At 40.6% G+C, this 17,186-nt stretch overlaps 1 protein-coding gene across 3 annotated transcripts in view; it reads left to right on the top strand.

Moving 5' to 3' along the window:
- The window catches only part of LRP5 (LDL receptor related protein 5), a 175,382-nt gene that overhangs the window by 78,758 nt on the left and 79,438 nt on the right, over nt 1–17,186 (top strand). For all 3 annotated transcript variants that reach the window (XM_026108080.2, XM_064513233.1, XM_026108081.2), the window contains exons 6-7: nt 6,158–6,554; nt 7,094–7,265. In XM_026108080.2, coding sequence (XP_025963865.2) covers nt 6,158–6,554; nt 7,094–7,265 — 569 coding nt within the window. The remainder of the gene's footprint in view (nt 1–6,157; nt 6,555–7,093; nt 7,266–17,186) is intronic.

Here is a 17,186-nt window from a genome sequence, read left to right on the forward strand (position 1 = left end):
AAAATAATGGATTAGTAGGTGTGGGAGGAAAGTATCACATGTACGAACAAAAAAAGTCTCTTAAACTGTTTCTGTAGGGTTTCTTGATTGCAAAGAGAGAATATAGTCTTCAGGGAGTGAGAATTAACTTTCTTGAACTGTATTATTTTGTTTTCTATTCTATTTGTTTTTTAAATTCGGATATTGTTAGCATTGGTTCTGCATGTTAACCAGAACAGTTCATGGGCTTGTACGGCTATTAGACCTACTCAAACATTCCATGGACGGTCTGCAGAAAGCTTCAGGGGAATTAAAAATAATAATAATAAAAAAAAAGGACTAGAGAAAAATAAACATTTCAAAGTTTAAACCACTTGGAACAATAAAACAACAGTTTGGACTTGGTTTTTAATGTCCCTTTTGTCCCCTTTAATGACCCTTTTTAAATGCCTTCTAAATGTAAATTTTAGAGGGACCCAATTTCTTCTGTTTTTCTGGTCTATGGTTGGCGTAGAAGACTTTACATAAACTTCTGCAGGAGTGTTTGGTTGCTGCAGTGGTGATGTTGTAGCACTTAGAATAGTTTACATTCTCTAAAAGGAAAAAAAGAAGGCTTTTGTTCACTGTGAGGTGTTATATATGACCATGTTTTAATAGGTAGTAATTCTGCTGGGAATCCCTTGATCATGTGAGAGAGATTTTTGAAGATTGATTGAATAGAATAAATGCTGTAGCACTTTTAGCGCTAGGTAAATAACAAATTATATTAGGCTATATTTAATATTATACTAGACATGTCATAGCATAACTCTTCTGTAGCCTTCAAAACATTCTACACACATTAATCAAAATGCCTCCATGGTAGAGATAAAACTAAATGAGCCAGAGAAGCGTGTTAGGCCAGGTTTGCGGAGAGAACCAAGCTCAGATAGGTTCTCATCTCTCAGTGCTGCGCTCAGAGCCTGGTGCCATATTCCACTCTTTGTTTCTAGCAGAAATAATAAATGAAGTAAAATAAAAATAAAGGCAAATATGCATACAACAAACACTGTGATTTCTGGCTGCATTGTGATATAGGCCCCCCAGTATTTTTGCGCCTATCGCAGAACTGGCCACAATAATGATCTTTTTACCAACCTTCAAATGGTGGGGCGGGCTTAATGAGACATGCTGCGATAACATTTTCTCTGTTCATACATCTTTTAATGTCTAAGGATCTAGATACATGGTTGTCAAGAAACTGGTTGTGTAATAATTTAACTTCGTTAGAAGCAGATGCATCTCTGAAGTAGAAATTGCCAAGCAGCCGCAACTTTAAATAGACCGAGTAGTTCACTCCCCTTATTATTTCTTTTCCACATAAGTTTCAGTTAAAGGTATGCTAGAAATGGTAAGGATTTTCCAAGAAGCATTCAGTTCAACTACTGATAAGCTGTCAAGACTTTCAACTGGAGTGGAGGTTTTTTTTGTTTTTTTTTTTTGTGGTCTGCTATGTCAACAGAGAAAACAGCCTAATCCTGAAGGCGAAGGTGTAGTTTTCCTTGTCCATGTTCATTTTTAGCCATGCTCCTCCACGGGACAGAACTGAGGTTGGGAATATTTCTACAGTAGCGTGTGCCTGCGGAACAAGCCTCAGCTGCTGAATAGGGCAGAAGCAGGGACATGTTTCCCTCTGCAACACGGCTGTAGTTATTGTGGAATTGCCGCTCAAGGAGTAACGACTCTCCTGTTACATCTCTCTCTTTGGTCAAAATATCATTTTGTGTGCAAGTGCGTGTGTGCTCATATGCACAGGCGTACACATGACAAAGCTGGGTGAGATAAAGTTGAGTCTGGTTATTGCCGTTCTGAGGAATCAGAGGCTGCTTTGGTATTACTTGTGGATTTTAGGGGGATCTTAACAGTGTCTTTCAGCCTGTTGTCTAGCCAGCATCTGTAGACATAATTTGGGCCTTAGACTTTCACCTCTCGGTTCCTCCCTCTACTACATTCAAGCACAACCTTGTTCACAGTGAGCCAATCCATTGTGTAAAGAGGCCATCAGTTGTGTGAAGAGGCAGAACATATGCATACGATTCTTATCTGTCTGTTCCCATGCAATGGTACTTGTAATGTTGGTCGTCTTAGAAACTCATATAATATTAGTAATTGCTGCGTAATCAGTTTGCAAGTGTGTATTTGGTGCTCCTCTGCTTCACCTTACATTCACTTTAATATTAAGATTGTGATTGCAGGCATGTTAATGTATTGGGAATCAGGACGTTAAGATGGATATGAAATGGTGTGCTGTGGGTCACTGAACAGCTGCAGGGCTGCTCACTTTTTGAGACAGTCGAACTAACATAACTTATCCCCACTCTTCTGTTCTGACAGAGCATTTTGATGACCAAACACAACCTCCTTTCCGTATTGAGTTTTGAGGCCTGAATCTTTGCTCAGCTTGGACTAAACATAACATTTTATTTTGAGTCCCAGAAATGAGTGATTCTGGACAGAAGCATAGAGGCAAGACATTCAACTTTGTTGCATTAGGTATTTGTTTCCCGCTGTAGCTGTGCTGTTGCAGCTTGCTCTCTGACCTCTGCAGCTGCAGATTAGGGTCCTGGTCTGCAGATGCTATCTCTAACATTGGCTTCTCTCCTCTGGCTGTTAAGGTGCAATTTTAATTTGCATTAGAATATAAAATGCTTTTTGTGTCCTTTTGATTTCATGATATATTAAGAAATAGCACCCTTTGGAAATTTCTACCGTAAAGGAACGACGTGATGGTGGAGTACCCATGCTATTTTAGGTAATACGTACGATTTGGGTAATCTGGGTTCCTTTTCATTTCTGCTGCTGTCAAGTTAACGTGCTCTGAACAAACCACTCTCACACATGTGAGTGTGTTCTTCCTTTGCTTTGTCGTGTCTGCTGGTGCTATCAGCTCTTTGGAGATGGGGTGCTGTCAGGAAAAAATGTTTGCTTAGCACTGTGGGACCTGACACCAACTAAGTACTTCTAACACAACTGCAATACAAAGAAGTTAATAAAACAAAACAGATCTAAAAACCTTTCTATTTGAATAGGCTCCATGAAATCCTTTTTTTTTTTTTTTTTTAACACAGCTTTATATGTCAGTTTTGAATACGAGGCTTTTACTGTGTTGAAGATGGTCCCCTTCTGTTTATGTTGATTTTCTGCATATTGTTTGCAGTTGGCATAGCTGTTTGTTTGACCTGTTTTCTAACCCAGCTTCGGAGATGTCAGCATTGCCCCGACATACCGTTTATGGGGCAATCCTTGCTGTAGAGAGGGAACAGGATCACAAGCTATGGATTTCTTTTGTTCCCAGATAGCTTTTTAAAATACTTTATCAGACAGAGCCTTTTGCCTGTTTAAAAATACTTGTCTTGCATTTGATATACTCCAGAATAGCTGACAGCGTCACCTTTCATTCATGCTGCTTGCCATTATGTATAGTTAATCTTTTAAAGATGATTTCTCTGGCTCTGCATTTAGCTAAGAAGCACGGTAGAAAAGGAGATATAAACTTTGTATTTGATTTCTATCCATCACAGTCTTTTTTTAACAAAACAGTTGATTGATTCATTTTCCCAGTTCAGAAGGGAAAACCAAGATTTCCAAACATGATGTAGAATATCAAATAACATCTAGCTATTCCCGTACTTTTATTTAGTTGAAGGTGTTTCTTTCCAGGAGACTCACAAAGCTTCTAAAAATGAATACTTTTGCTAGAAGTGCCTTCTAATGACTGCTAACATGTGTTGTTCCCTTAACAGAAAGGAAACTGAAAAAATGAAAACCCGTTGCTGTGCTTACCTAAGGGGGGGGACGATGGGAGAAGGAAGCCTTGGAGGTTGTCTGGTCACCCGGGGCTGTTCCCTCTCGAGCAACAAGTTAACAACTGATGCTCTGGAAATCAGACCTTGTCAGCTGGCGTTGACTGTGAAAGCAGTGTTCTTGCCAGAGGCCCTACCCGTGCCAGCACACATGTTTATGGAGCTCTGCAGTGAACTGGTCTGGTTAAAATCTTATGCTCATGGTTTTATTTCTGCTGAGTTGGTTTTTGTTCAGATCAGCTCTTTGGTGTGGTTTGCAACACCCAGCCATGCTACCTGTTAGGCTTGCCCTCGAGAAGGGGTGGTGCAGAAGTGAGTACAAGCAGCCAGTGGCAAGGAGAAGGGCAGCATCACTGCATTCAGGAGCTGTGGTGACTTAAGATAGCTCAAAGTACCCAAACTATATCCGCTGTGCTGCACAGAAATCTTGTTTGGGTGTCGTAAGACGCTGTTTTTCTAGATCCTTCCTTTCCTTTTAGCATATGCTTCCAACCCGGGCACTATTTCTTCTCAGAGCTTCGGAGATGGTATTGGGAGGCTAAGCTCTAATATCCCAACCCAAAAGCAGATAGCAGTATGGCCTGGCCCCCAGGGTGAATGTGAATGGGGTTCTGGTGCACAACAGATGAAACTGAATTCAGAGTCTCCAGAACTCCTTACACATGCCTAGGTAAAGCTTTTTCCTAGAAGTATATTCTCGTGAGGATTTCAACTTCAGTTTTTCTTAGTGGGCTCAGAAGGTGTTCCCGTGCTGGCCGTTTCCATTCAGTCTGGGCTGTTGGTGGGAACTGAAAGCTGCCATCTCCTGCTGGTGCGTGGTTGCCTGGGTGAAATGAAGCAAGTGACTTGGTCTGGGTCTCAGTTTTGGACCATTACAAAACTGTAAAAATTACCTTGTCAGTGTTCAAACTGCACAGCATTGCTTTAGTAGTGGAGTAGAAAAAGACAGATACTCTTTCTCTGATTTCTCTTTCTGGGTGGAAGCATGCATGGGTGAATGGAGAGAGAATGTGTTAAGCAACTAGATTACTTCTGTTTTCTTACTGATAAAAGAAGTTGCCAAGAAGACAACACTGGAGACTGCATTAGTCCTTGAATGTTCTCTGGGTTTTTTTTTTTTTTTCCCCACCCTTTTCACCAGCAATGAAACTCTGCAATTGGGAGGAGGAGCAGGGGGGAGAAAAGAAAAATCCTGTTGCCTCAGAGTTATTTTTGCATCAGCTTTGGGCAGATGAGATGTACTTCCAATACTTGCAGCTTACCTTCTCGTTGGACTGTCTGGAACAAATCATTGATGTAATTTGTTTACGAAATACTCTTATGTTACTCCTGTCATTTCTTACATAGTGCTTTTGTGTGAAAACCACATCTAATGTGCTCATACAGCTAGCAGGGAGGTTGGCTGAGCTGGGGAATTCTATACAACATCATTAAATGTCTGGTAATAACCCATCAATTTACTTTTTTAGTTGATGCTGATAAAGAGAATGTCATTGTTTTGCCTTCAGCCTGGTGTAATCTAATATTTTGTAATTTTTTTCCTGTTATATCTTTCTTGACAATGGATAAAGTACCCACGATGGTTAAACCCACTTTATATAACTGGTCTAAAAAAATCCAATTCTTGCTTACTTGGAGGGATGCCAGGAACAAGGAGAGGATTTGATGGCAGCAGCTTTTTCAAGGATGGCTTTATGAATCTTGGTTTGGAAACTGGGTTAGACCTAGGTCAGCACAATATTCCTACCAGCACTGTTTCACCTCTGGAGACCGTGGCTTGCTAGTGCCGTGGAGCTCTCGTTTTTTACTGGAGAGTGTGGTAGGTTGTGGTACAAGTTGAAAGTTGGAGCTTACTGCCGGCAAGGCTGCACCTCTGCGTTAGTCGAAGCCCGTTCGACCTAGTCATTGGTGTGCTCCTTGAGGACTCATCTGCACGTTACATTTTACTTGAGTAAAGGCAGGCTGCTGCTTTAAAGTGAATCAGTTGTCCCCAGTTAACTGCCTAGGTGGATGCTGCTGTTCTGGATAGAGTGCCATGTTCTGTAATAGGTTAGCAGCCTGGGATAAAGATGCTGTCATTGTGAAGCAAGTGTGTCAGTGCAGGTAGCTTGTTGAGAAGAACTGATTAGGAATAACTCCCTGCTAGGACAAGCCTTTATTTCAAGGAAAGGCAGAAGTCCTTGTTTTGAGGTAAATCTCTTATAGTGATAGTGGCGATTTACAGCTTGCTGTGCTGTACTGAAGTGTTCACATCAATAGTAAAAATTCTGTTACTGGCATGGAATTTAAAAAAAAAAAAAAAAAAAAAGATACCATGAGTGTTTTTTTTTCCTCAGGCGCTGAAGAAGTCTTGTTGCTTGCTAGAAGGACTGACTTGAGAAGGATCTCCCTGGACATGCCAGATTTCACTGACATTATTCTGCAGATAGACAATATCAGACATGCGATTGCCATAGACTATGATCCCGTGGAAGGCTACATCTACTGGACGGATGATGATGTCCGGGCAATTCGTCGTGCCTATCTTGATGGCTCTGGAGCACAGACTCTGGTAACCACAGAAATCAACCATCCGGATGGTATTGCTGTAGACTGGGTGGCAAGGAACCTGTACTGGACTGACACTGGAACAGACCGCATCGAAGTGACCCGCTTGAACGGGACGTCAAGAAAGATCCTTATCTCAGAAAACCTAGATGAGCCCCGAGCAATAGTGCTCAATCCTGTAATGGGGTAAGTGGGGTTTTTTGTTTGTTTGTGGTTGTGGTTTTGTTCTGTTATTGCTAGAGCTGTGACAGGTCTTGGGGTCCTGTTTTTGGTGTCCTGAAACTGTTATAAAAATCTGCAAACTATCAGATGGTGTATATATTAGTTGTCAAGTGTTCCTTCTGTTCTACCAGAAATCATTGGCTTTCCCTTGCCTTTACCCCTTTAGCACCATGTGTATAGATGGAGACTGCTAAATATAATGTTCTTCAGCAAACTTATACATTGCCTATTTGTTTTAATTTCAGTATCTTTTTTTCTGCATCTCTAATATTATAACTATTAAAGATTTGGGCTCCTACACGTTTTTACTAGTTTGATTTTATTTAAACCTCAAATCTTAGATTGACATCACTGGTTATGGTTAGAATTGGTTTGTTTGCTGATCCTGGATCCAACTTGGAGAGCAGAAAGTGAGCAAGTTCTTTCAAAAGTGGAACAAGTCTTGATAGTTTTTGTCTTGCACATTATTTGCATTGATTTTTTTTCTCTCCTTTTCTTTACAGCTACATGTATTGGACAGACTGGGGTGAAAGTCCAAAGATAGAATGTGCTTATCTGGATGGCTCAGAGAGGAGAGTTCTGGTGAATACGTCCCTAGGTTGGCCTAACGGCTTGGCATTGGATCTTGAAGAAGACAAACTTTACTGGGGAGATGCAAAAACAGATAAAATTGAGGTGAGTAATATAGCAATAGGTGTGTACATTCTTAGAAAAAAAGTACTGTTCTCACTGAAAATACTGTTTTCACTGTACTAAACTCAGGTTTAAGTCTTGGATCTGTTTATCCATTTTTTGAGAAGTTTGTTGTCCTATTAATCTGAATGTTATAGTTAACAAGACATTTGGGAAGAAAGGGAGCACATTCATGTGCTCTCCTGGTTCAGGAAACTTTTGCAACAAATGTTACATTTGTTATGGCATCAGATAAGCATTGCAAAAGATAACACTTCTGCACTTGTACTAGGTATAATTTGATTACTTAAAATCTCAGGTTTTATCTGAGGCTTTTGCAACAAATCGGGATACTCAGAACCTATTTAAATAGTGTTTTGACTTGGCTGTGGTGCTTGATACTAGTATCTGAAATCGCAGCATGCAGAAGACATGATGCAAGGTTTGTGCACAGGAGAAGATGGATGTGGAGGCCCTAGAGAGCCGTATTTCCAGACCTCAGTGGATTACGTGGTGTCCAGACACATGGAAGAGAAGTCATTTTTCATGTACCATGACACTAAAAAATCTATTCCTCCTGCTCTGAAAACAGTGTAGCAATCTACCTCTGAATTTGTGGAGGAGGAATCCTCCTCACAATGTTGTATAAACATTTATGAGAATATTTAATATTTCTTAATTGTTGAAAGAATGTCTGATAGAATACGGTGTGATTCCCTTGTGCCCCTCTTTGGGTAGAAATATTTTAAAAATGCAGTATGTTTATCCCATCTATCTACTGCTCAAACTTTTATCAATCTAATGCAGACATGTTCCTGTACTAGGCAAAGCTGGACAAATTATTCATCCATTTGTTATGATATGCTCCCAGGAGGGAGGTCAAGAATTGTCTCTGGAGATCATAATTTTTCTGAGATTGATTGCTTTAAGTTTGAGATATGATCAAAGCAGGCATCAGTACTGGTGTAGTCACGTACTTTGGCAATTGCACAGGGGAGGCCTGAGATGTACCAAGAGACGTGTTCCTAAAGGAGATGCCTTTTTGGCTATTCTTTTCCATTAGTATCCCAAGATTAAATCTTAATCTAAAAGAATAATTGTCAAGTTTGCTGCCACAGAAATAAATCAGGTCTTAGATACAGCTAAAGACAAAAGTCATTCCACTGAGACAAGAAGGTGATAGATTAAAAAACTTAGAAATTTAGAATCAAGTTTTGAGACAAAGTTTTTTGGGCTTCTGAACATGTGTTCATGAATTTCTGTGGTTTCACTGAATTATTAGCAGTACTTTTTGAGTGGAAATTCAGCAAATTGCTATAGCTGGATAGTACTGTGATATAGAAAGGCATGGGGATTCTGTGTAATCTAGAAACACTGATCTACAGTCACTTTATAAATTTGGGTGGATGTGTTCCTGGCGTTGCTGAAGACTTATTTGTAGTAGTGGGCTTTCCTGCACGAGTGCATCTCTTTAGTTTGAGGCAGCCGAGATGGGCAAGGGTGAGGTGTCAGGACAGGAGGGCATCTTGGTAAACGCAGCACAGATGCAGCAATACCCAGCTCCTGATGCATATTGAGCAAACTTGACCTCTTACCTAGGACAGAAATACTGTTGGACAGCTGTTGCTGTAGGAGCAACAAACAGTTTGGCAGAGAGCTGGCAGTAAGGCATTGAATGTGATGGTAGTGACAGGGGTGCCACTTTCAGGCCGGCAGCTGTAGTTTTTCAGTGTATTTTCATGGCTAGCAGTAAAGACATGGAAGGGGATGCAAGTAAGCTGAAAGGATGCTGGGCAGATGACTGGGAAGAGATGAGTTCTTCCAAGGGGAAGCAGAAGGTTATGAATACAGCCAGGTCTCGCAGAGGAGTCTGAAAGAGTTGCTAAAGATCCTGCCGTGTTTCCCCACCCCTTCTCTCCCAAATGCTTAGTTTCTAAATCAAGTAGTTAGGATGTGCATCCGGTCACTAGGTACTTTTGTTCATGTTTCTGAGAAATGAGAAAAGAAAGGGATTTTGAGCTTCGCTTGTTACAGCAGGGTGTGATGAATTTCAGGGTTTGGATGGCAGCATGAGACTTGAGCTGAGGTCAGACAAATTCAAAAATTCTTACTCTGTTATCATTAGACTGTGAGATTTGTCATGCAAACAAATGTTCTTTTTAACATCTCGGTCAGCTCTGGGCATCTGATGGCAATAGTTTCCATCAGCTAATTGAGCTGGGTTGTTAATGTGACGTACTAGCCTATCTCCCACAAAGATGTTAGAAAAAAGTTTGAAAAATAATGATGCTAAACAATCGGCTTTGTTGGTTATTTTAATTTCAAAAGGGAGTTCTGCAGGGAATTTGAAATGGCTTCAAAGTAAGAAGAGGGGAATAACCTAACTAACTGAAATGGGTTCATAAACAGGACTACCAAACCAGAATGTCAGAATGAAAGAAAAAGTTTTCTCCCCTTTAAAACATTAGTTTAAAGTTTTCTTCCTGTGGTGTAAACTAGTTCTCAGAAGTGCAGTTTTGACGAGGCTGCGAGCTGGGCTGCTCTAGCAGTCTGTTTTTGTACCAATATCTGTGGGAAGCAGTACAGAAACGTCACCCATGGCCATGCCCTCTGAAGCCCATTGAGCTCTCTTGTCATTCAGGGGAGTAGTATATGCAGCATTTTTGGATAAATGAATTCTGAGGCTTCTGGAAATAGCTCTGCTCTCTGAAGTTTCCATGCTCAGGAAAATGGGAAGCAAGACTGTCCCGTAGCTCCAGAAAAGTAACTTTAGAGTTTGGCAGTGGCTAAGTGTGGGGAATAGCGGAGGAGCAGTCCTTTCCCTTCCTCACCTTTCAGCCTGCAGGGCAAAACATTCCAGCTTCCACCTTTTATAGCTGGGGCCTTACTTGTGCAACCCATTCCCTGATTTAAGCAGTCTATTCAGCCTGCCTTACTTCACTGTAAGGCAGGGAAGCCAATGATACTGTTTGGTTTGGCTTCAAACTTTAGGAAAATCAGAGAAGCCAAAGTAAGGGATTTTTATTCCCTCAGTTTTTCTTTTATTTATTATACTTACTTTTTTGTGGTTCTCTTCTATTTTTAAAAAATGAGAGAAGAAGGTGGTTTGCTTGGTCTTGCAGACAGAAGATATTTTTTACATGGGATTATGACATTTGTAGATATCTTGATTGCTACATATTTGGCAGCCTAGTTTTCATTGTTAGCACCAAAAATTGAATCTCAGGCCTCCTAGTAATTGGTTCCACATGTTCTCAGATTAAAACAGGTATAAATAGTCTTATTTTGAATTCCTTTTTTCACCCTGTTCTCTTTAGGCTTGGAATTTACTTTTGCTAGCTCTTATGAACAGTTTCCTTCTGACATTTACAGATACCTAAACAGGCCCATTTAGGACATGCTGGGGAAAAAATGTCAGGAGTGTTTGTCTGGAGCTCTGAAGAACCTTTTCTGGACTAGCTTTGTGCAGCTGTGTGAGTTAAAACTGTACTGGCATGTTATCAGAAGAAATGGGTTTTGAATGTCTCTTGCAGAACTTGCATCAGAAAGCAAATTTTCAATTTCCATTTTGGAACACGTGTCAGACACATTTGCGTCCTCCTGTCTACTTGGGAAAGCACTGCGTGACCTCGCCCGTCATTGACGCACCTCAGATATTGGCCATTCCAAAGCTGTCTCTAGTAGACCTTCTTTTCATTAATATTCCTCTACATGATCAAACGAGTGCACTCAGGAGATGTTTTATAATAGCAGGAAACTTATCCGATAGATTGTATTTTCACATTTATTGCTCATCTTGGTATATTTGTACCCTAACAGGCCTTTCTTAAAACATTTCTGTTTTGAAGAGGTTCCTTCCATATCCCAGATTCCCCTAGTAAGCCATATTTCAGGCTACTTCCATACATGCTAGCCACAGTGTATTTGAATCTCACTGTATAGTATATGAGGTGGGACATTTCCAGTAGTATTTTATACTTACTGTTGAAGTTATTCTTCACGTGAACATAAACTCATTCTCGAACGCATGCGTTCTGTTGCCAAGAACATGCCATTTAAGCGGCTAGCCAACGCAGCTGGCGTCTTGGTGATTTGCTCTGCATGTGCATGTGTGTCTGTTCCATCTGCAATTTGCTGAACACAAAACCCAGCTGGCTGTGAGTCGAGGATGCGTGTTTAATATTTTATACTACTGTTGACCTAGCTGAGTATTAGGATTCTTTTATTTTTCCAAGTAAGAACCTAAAACTTCCTAAGGGCAAGTTACTGGCTAAATCTAGTTTATGTTAACATCTAAAAACCAGCCTAGGTAGGATGGTGGGCGGTGAGCTGTGTTGTAATGCATTATGGTAGGGGGGGAAAAAAAAGGCTAGATGAAGTTTTGGGTGTTTTTTTCTGTTGCTAACACTGAGAGAAGGGAGCTCCTGGTTCATCTAAAATAACATTCAGATATATGTTGAGCGCTCCTGAAGGAGGAAGGCTGCTACGAATGGAGGGCCCCTGCACGGTTTGGGAAGAGTCGCTCTGCAGCCGTGCTCTGCTGCAGAAGGCAAAGGAGGTAGCGTGTGGCCAGTGGCATGTGGGGGTCACTGTGTGCAACCATGCGAGTGTGGAAGATGGTAGGCGAAAGAGCTGCTAGATGGTAACGGAGAGGGACACTGGCTGGGCCAGTGTAGCCAGTCTGCATTGATGTCGTGGACTGCTAAAGCACATCCTCTGCTCACACCCTCTTCTTTTCAGAACAACAAGTTTCTGTTGGGTTTTTGCAGTGCTGTTACTTGATAGTTTTCTCATCTAAAAGCAACAGTCCCAGGTTTCTGAAGCAATTCTAAATCTTCCAGGGACCAAGGATCTGCAAAAGGTGTAAGGCAAAGGAGAAGTTCCTGTCTCTGTCATGTTCCTCTATCCATCTTCTTTTACCTGCCACAAAATGTCCCAGTCTCACTGTGTATAAATTGCAAAGTGGAATAAACTGAAATCATCATCTCTTCTACCTTAGAGAGTATAGTAGCACTTAAAGGTTGTGCGGGGGGTTGGGGGGAATAGTATTGAGCCTAGTGCCTGATAATGTGAAAAGCATGCTATTAAAAGCACGTAGATTTTTCTGTAGCCTTCTGAAGACCTGCTTGTAGGAATTGCTTCCATCATATAATACCTATTCAACTGCTTTCTATTTAGGAAGAACAGGAGTGACTATAGCTTGTGCCTATTTGTGCATATCTCTGCTTGATATTTTGCTCTGGTTTATGGTATTTTAGATCTGCAGGGAATCGTCTTACTCTCCCTAGGAAGGCCTCTTCATATACAAAGTTCTTAAACAGCAACTAAACTTTATGCAGCTTGGAAATTTGATAAGCCAAAGACATCTGTCCTGTTTTTGCTGGACCTCGGGTTTGTAATGCATTGTGAATGTCTCCTTTTTTATTATTATTTTTTTTTTATTTTTAAGTAACACATTTTGCCATTACTTTTTGGGTGCAGCCTTCAACAATTGGAAGAGAAATGCTGCAGAGCTGTCGAGGGTACCAAGCAGTGTCCTGTACCAGGAGAGTGTGTTCTTATTTGTGTGCGTAAAGCTTCATGGGGTGAAAACAGCAGTTACTCTTTCCTGGCAGAGACCTTCCCATCTGCAGCATTCAGCCGCAATACAAAGGGCCCAGTCACTTTGCAAGCGGTTTGTATCCTGAAGAAACCATTTGGCAAGCCTTGTCAAACTTTGCGTGACAGCAGCCTATGGGGCTTTCACTGCAAATTTGGCACCCCGTGGTAACATTGTTCCCAGCTTTGAAAATTTTTTGCTTAGTTTGGCAGAGTCTGCAGCAAGGAAAAATATAGAGTAAATTTTGAGTCATGTCTGTTGAAATCATGCGTTTGTCCGCACAGCTTCAGCTATGAGTAAGGAGCATAAATTAATCCAACAGAACTTTGGATTTTATTGACAGAGAAAAGGTACTTTCCAGGAACAAACAGTAGATTAATAAGGATTACAGGGTTCCAGCAGAGAGAGAAGCAAAGACCCGATGGCATCCACGTGTAGAATTTCCTGATTCTCCTTAAAAAACAGTTTTGTGGTTAGCCAGGTTTTCCGTGTATTATTTCTTCAGTGTTTGCTTAAACTGCCTAAGGTATAATTGCATAATGAACAATTACTGAATTCTCAGGTGGCTGTTATTATGTATGCATTTTACTTAAGTTTGTGCAATATTCTTGGAATAAATATTACAAAGAATATCCCTTCTGGCAGCTTCCCCTTGCTGAACCTCTCCCACCCTCAGTTGACAAATGCCCTTCATTTATCTTTGCGGAAGACTCATAATTATGTACGGTAATTTTTTGCAGTTTTGTAGGATGTTCAAGTCAAGTGTAAGTCAACATCAGATGACAATCCTGCTGCTCATTGAAAAATTTTCCAAGATGCAGTTATTAGGGCTGTCCTTGAAAGTTAAAGAAACAAGCGTTATAATTAGTTTGTTGTTGATTATATTCCATATAAGTAGTGTGCAGTGTCATTTGAGACAATTTGCTACTTAAATTGGAATAGGCTTTAGCAGAAATTGATTGTACTCGGGAGAAAAATTAATTCTTAATCTGTGTTAAAGCTGCTTTTTCTAAGCAAGTCTGTGTACTTCACATACTACATTTATTTCTAGCCATTTGGCCTGAAAAATGCAATATGTAATTTCTATATGAGATACATGTATCATTATACATATACATTTCTATATGATACAATTTCACCTGCCTGATCTATTCTGAAGCAATTTATTGAAACAAATCTCATGGAGAAAATAAATACTGTAATCTTATCTCTAAATGCTAATTAGACTGGTGTAGAAAACTTGAAGTATCAGGTCTCTATAAACGTGAATATATTTTGGGGAACCTAGTTTATATTAATGTAAATAATCCCCATACTGCATATTTGCATTAATGCATGAGAACAGAAAAATGAAATGCATCTAGAAATGGGAAATACGGGATCTGTTTGATGTAGAGAGTGCATGTCAGTCTAAATAGACAGCTGCAGTAATAAAATCACTTAAATTGATGATAGTTAGGAAGCCTTACATTCAGTGACTTTGAAAGTTTTTAGTGACAATTTGATTTAGAACTGTGGTGAAGAAATGACAGCTAAATGTAGTTGTCAGAAATAAATTATAAGTTAAAGTGTTTATACTTTGGTAACTTCCAGTACTTCACTTTGGGCTTTTAAATTGTACCTTTTCTAGGTGCAATTGCTATGTATCTAAAGCCATATAACATGTTAATCAAATGGTGTATACTTTCCTACCACTTGTGCTGGTCTGTTCAGGATGGTGCTCTTGCAGCCTGGGGTGGTCTTTTAAATACTGCCATTAGTGCCACTTCTTGGGCTTTTCTTTTTTTTTTTTAAGCTCTGTTGTGCGAGGAGTCACATATAGACTTCTGTCCATTTGCGGCCTTTGGGGCTGCTGTTCATTGCTGGAAGTTGCGTATGTAGTTTGGGAGCATTGCTTACCACTAGGTTTTTAGTACTTTCAAATAACTTTTAGGCTCCAGTATTGCTATGTGTTTTACTTGAAGAATCAGCAAGCACAAAGGCAGTTGTAGATTAATTTTTTTGAAGGGAGCTGCTTGGTAGCTAGGCAGTAAACATCACTGCATGAGAGCTAGATCTGTTGCACAGCATTTGTCCAATAAACTGATTTATAATTATCTTGTAAGATTCTGACGGAAGAATCTATACTAGTGAGCTTGGGATCGAATTTTTGCCAGCAGCCAGATAGTCATTGCAGACTGGCTAGTCCTTCCCCCATATGACTCCTCCTATCTTGAAATGTTGTCACAGGGTTACGGCAGTTCTTGGACTTTGGTAGGACTGATGACAAATGAGGTATGATTGCCTTTCCCGGAGGGACCTTGCTGGAATGGAGCACAGGCTTTCTGGGAGGGAGAGAGCTGTACCTTTGACATCAGTGCTATAATGATGACAATTATAAATATCTGTTGAGAGTTGCATAAAAAATAAAACAGATTCTCACTAATCCTGAAGAATGATGTAAAGCCGAACAGGGCTTCTTCAGGGACAGGGGGAGTGCAGCTTTAGAAAGAAGAAAGAAATCCAGGAGCTAGGGCAAAAGAGTCTTTTATTTTTTTCTCTTCAAGAATCCCCCATCTCTCATCTGCCTGCCTGCCGTGTTCTGCTCGTACCGTCAGACTCATCGTCAGACTTGGAGGCAAGAATAAATACCTCCGTTCAGACTGACAGGGATGTTGGTGGAGTCTTGACTTCCTCTGCTGAATGAATCTTTGAGTTTTCTGCTCAGGCATATTTGGCATGATCTCTCTTAACTAATTTGCTGCCGTTGAAATGGTGCTGCAGTTGGAACCTCGTGCATGCCAGGCCGTAGTTTTGAAGAGAGACTGCTGCAGTGAAACGCAATCCTCGGTAACGTTCAGCAGGTCAGGCCTCTGAGTGGTTTCAGATGCAATGGTTGCTTCTGAATTTAAACTCTCTCGGCTTTGTTATAAATTTTGAAGGCTGTCTCTGACTGAGGATTTCCTGGTGTGACACTGCCTCTTTCTGGAACACAGAAACATAGTCAGGCTCTACCTGCTAACGCAAGATGTCCATATCATGTTTAAGAGCATAGGCCCTTCTAGCTCCACTCTCCTAATTGCAAGGCTAGTTGTCTGTATTTGTTAACTGTTCAATTAGGAATTTCCCTGTGTTATTTTATACCTTGCACCAAGTGAGCTTTGTTTGCTTTTGAGAGAACTGTTAGCAAGCATGGAAGCTGCTGGAGAAAGGGAGATCCAGGTTTGCAAAGTGAGAGGCTTTGGTTGATCATAATGTAAGTTTTGCATCTTTCTGCTCTGAACTATGTAGCAGGGAGAGAGAGATACCTACGGAACAGCAGAAAATAACCCTGTCAGCTTGAATTCTCTCCTGTCCTCTTTCAGACTTTCAAATTTGCTATTAGGTGAACTTACACCTGAGCCCTGAGAAAGGGGAAGGTATGACAGTGTTGAGGAGGAAAGTGGATTTTTTTTCTTCATACTTCAGCAGTCCTGAGTAAAACTTTCCACCTTTCCTGATGGGATGGGATGTGTGGTGCCCCTGAGGGTGGGTGACGACCTAGACGCAAGTATGCTGGTCGCTATCACCTTTTGCAGCAGCCTAGTAGATGAGTGTGAAGACTTCAGTACTGAAGGGAAATGTCATAGACCAAAAATGTTGTACCGTGTCTCCTCAGCAGCGTGTGGAGCCAGGAGGGCGTTCTTAGCTTTTTTAAGCTGAGCGTTCCCAGAGAATTTCAAATCAAGTTGAAGACCCCCAACTCTTTTCTTCATGGTCTAGGGTTTTCCCAGAGGATACAGCACATGATGTGGCATGTGCTAGTGGCATACCACTGAATGCACTAGTAAAAGACTCTCAGATAATGATTTGATTGAATGAGGACCCTCTGTAGCATGTTCTTGATCAGGGATTCTCCCAAATTTTTTTATGCCCGTGTTGATGTTTCATCCATTAGCTTCACAATGAAAATCCACAGATACTGACAGCTGCAAGCTGCGCTACCGCTTTGAGTCTCTCCGCACAGTGGAATCGCTACTAGTATAAAGTTATTTTCCTCTACAACCATTTATGATTTATTATGGGTTGCTGCATAGTCATAAAAAACCTCTAAATCTTGTCACTTTTCCAGGGACCATATAGTTTTGTACTACTTTTTTTTTTAAAAAAGGGAAAACTTAAAAACTGAGCAGCTGACTGAGAGCTGCTAATTTTGGTCTTTGTGGAGTGCTCGGGAATTATTTCTGTATGTGCAGCTTCTGCTATATTTATCAAGAGGAAATCCTGAGGATGTATTAAACTACAAAGTTGAAGAATTATTTGAGTTTTACATGCTTGAGGCTCCCCTTTCTCACTGAAGAATTATT

Source organism: Dromaius novaehollandiae, chromosome 5, assembly GCF_036370855.1.
Source record: "Dromaius novaehollandiae isolate bDroNov1 chromosome 5, bDroNov1.hap1, whole genome shotgun sequence".
NCBI classification, from domain to species: Eukaryota; Metazoa; Chordata; class Aves; order Casuariiformes; family Dromaiidae; genus Dromaius; species Dromaius novaehollandiae.